This window comes from Mandrillus leucophaeus, unplaced genomic scaffold (assembly GCF_000951045.1).
Source record: "Mandrillus leucophaeus isolate KB7577 unplaced genomic scaffold, Mleu.le_1.0 Scaffold48, whole genome shotgun sequence".
In the NCBI taxonomy this organism is placed as follows: Eukaryota; Metazoa; Chordata; class Mammalia; order Primates; family Cercopithecidae; genus Mandrillus; species Mandrillus leucophaeus.
This window is the reverse complement of record NW_012105142.1, coordinates 584,245-585,758: the sequence shown is the minus strand read 5'-3', so window position 1 is coordinate 585,758 and position 1,514 is coordinate 584,245. Positions and strand designations below refer to the sequence as shown.

At 49.9% G+C, this 1,514-nt stretch overlaps 1 protein-coding gene across 2 annotated transcripts in view; it reads right to left on the bottom strand.

Annotated features, from left to right (window-relative positions):
* RHPN2 (rhophilin, Rho GTPase binding protein 2) overlaps positions 1 to 1,514 on the bottom strand; it is a 74,895-nt gene that overhangs the window by 31,437 nt on the left and 41,944 nt on the right. For both annotated transcript variants that reach the window (XM_011995244.1, XM_011995243.1), the window contains one exon: positions 1,149 to 1,273. In XM_011995244.1, the coding sequence (XP_011850634.1) occupies positions 1,149 to 1,273 (125 nt within the window). The remainder of the gene's footprint in view (positions 1 to 1,148; positions 1,274 to 1,514) is intronic.

Sequence of the window (1,514 nt, the reverse complement as noted above, 5' to 3'; positions counted from 1 at the left end):
GCAACCATGCCCGGCTAATTTTTGTATTTTTTAGTAGAAACAGAGTTTCACCATATTGGACAGGCTGGTCTCCAACTCCTGACCTCATGATCTGCCTGCCTCAGCCTCCCAAAGTGCTGGGATTATAGGTGTGAACCACTGCGCCCAGCCTTTTTTTCTTGTTTGAAACAGGGTTTCACTCCTATCACCCAGGCTGGAGTGCGGTGGTGGGATCTCGGCTCACTGCAACCTCTGCCTCCCGGGCTCAAGTGATTCTCCCGCCTCAGTCTCACAAGTAGCTGGGACTACAGGTGCATACCATCATATCCAGCAAATTTTTGTATTGTTTGTAGATAGGGGGTTTTGCCATGTTGCCCAGGCTGGTCTCAAATTCCTGGGCTCAAGTGATCTGCCCGCCTCAGCCTCCCAAAGTGTTGGCACTATAGGCGTAAGCCACTGTACCCGGCCTCCCAAGTATTTAAACTATACTAATCTTTGAAAATACCAATTGGGTCTACAGTCATACCACCCTGACGAGCCTGATCTTGTCTGCAAATATCAATTGTGGAGAAGAATCAAATGTTCTACTTCCATTTTTTAAATCTGATCTAAACTGAGCAAGTAGCTCATGCCTATAGTCCCAGCTACTCAGGAGGCTGAGGCAGAAATATCACCTGAGCCCAGGAACTCAAGACGAGCCTGGGCAACATAGCGAGACCCCGTTTCCAAAGAAACCTGATCTATTTCTGTTGGTGCTTTTGTCTCACTGGACAACACCTGATTTTCTCTTTCTCTCTATTTCCCTCTCTCTCTCTCACTCACACATACCCAGACATGCCCCTCCCCGTCCAATCTGAGACAAGAATCTTGCTTCTGGCTAATTCCACTTCAGAGCCCCGTGCTTCCCCAGTGATACAACAAGCAAGAAAAATGTCTCTTTTCCTTGGCTCACTTGTTCTGAGAAGCAAGAGGCCACAGTCTGTTGGAGCCATCTCCCCACAGATCACCTTCATAAATAAATACCAACGTATTGACATATTTTTAGACTTCCCCACATAAATGCAAGATAGGAAAGGGGGCTGAGGCGCACAGGGGCGCCCACAGAGGGGCGTCTGTGATGCTGTGGCTCCGTGGCACGTGAAGCTTCGGCACAGACCTCAGGCACTTACCAGGTGAAGAGGAGTCCCATCTGCCGCGTGGGTGGGAAGAATCGACTCTCGACAAAGCCCAGCTGGATGAAGTACGTCATCAGCAGTTCCACCCCGGCCTCATCCCGGCTGGGCGTCCGACAAGCCTGCAAGGAAAAGAACCCCAGAGGGCATAAGCAGAGGAGGACACGGCTGACGGCCCTTCCTGGAAGGTACCCTGCACACACCAGCAGGTAACCTGTAACTATTTCTGCAGTATGACGACCTCACTGCTGGCGTTGTAAACTCTAGGAGGGGTGGATAGAACCTGGGAGGAAGTCAGAAATCCTGGAATCCAGGAGGCAGATCTCTCCCCTTCTATGGTTTTCCTTTTTTTTTTTTTTTTTT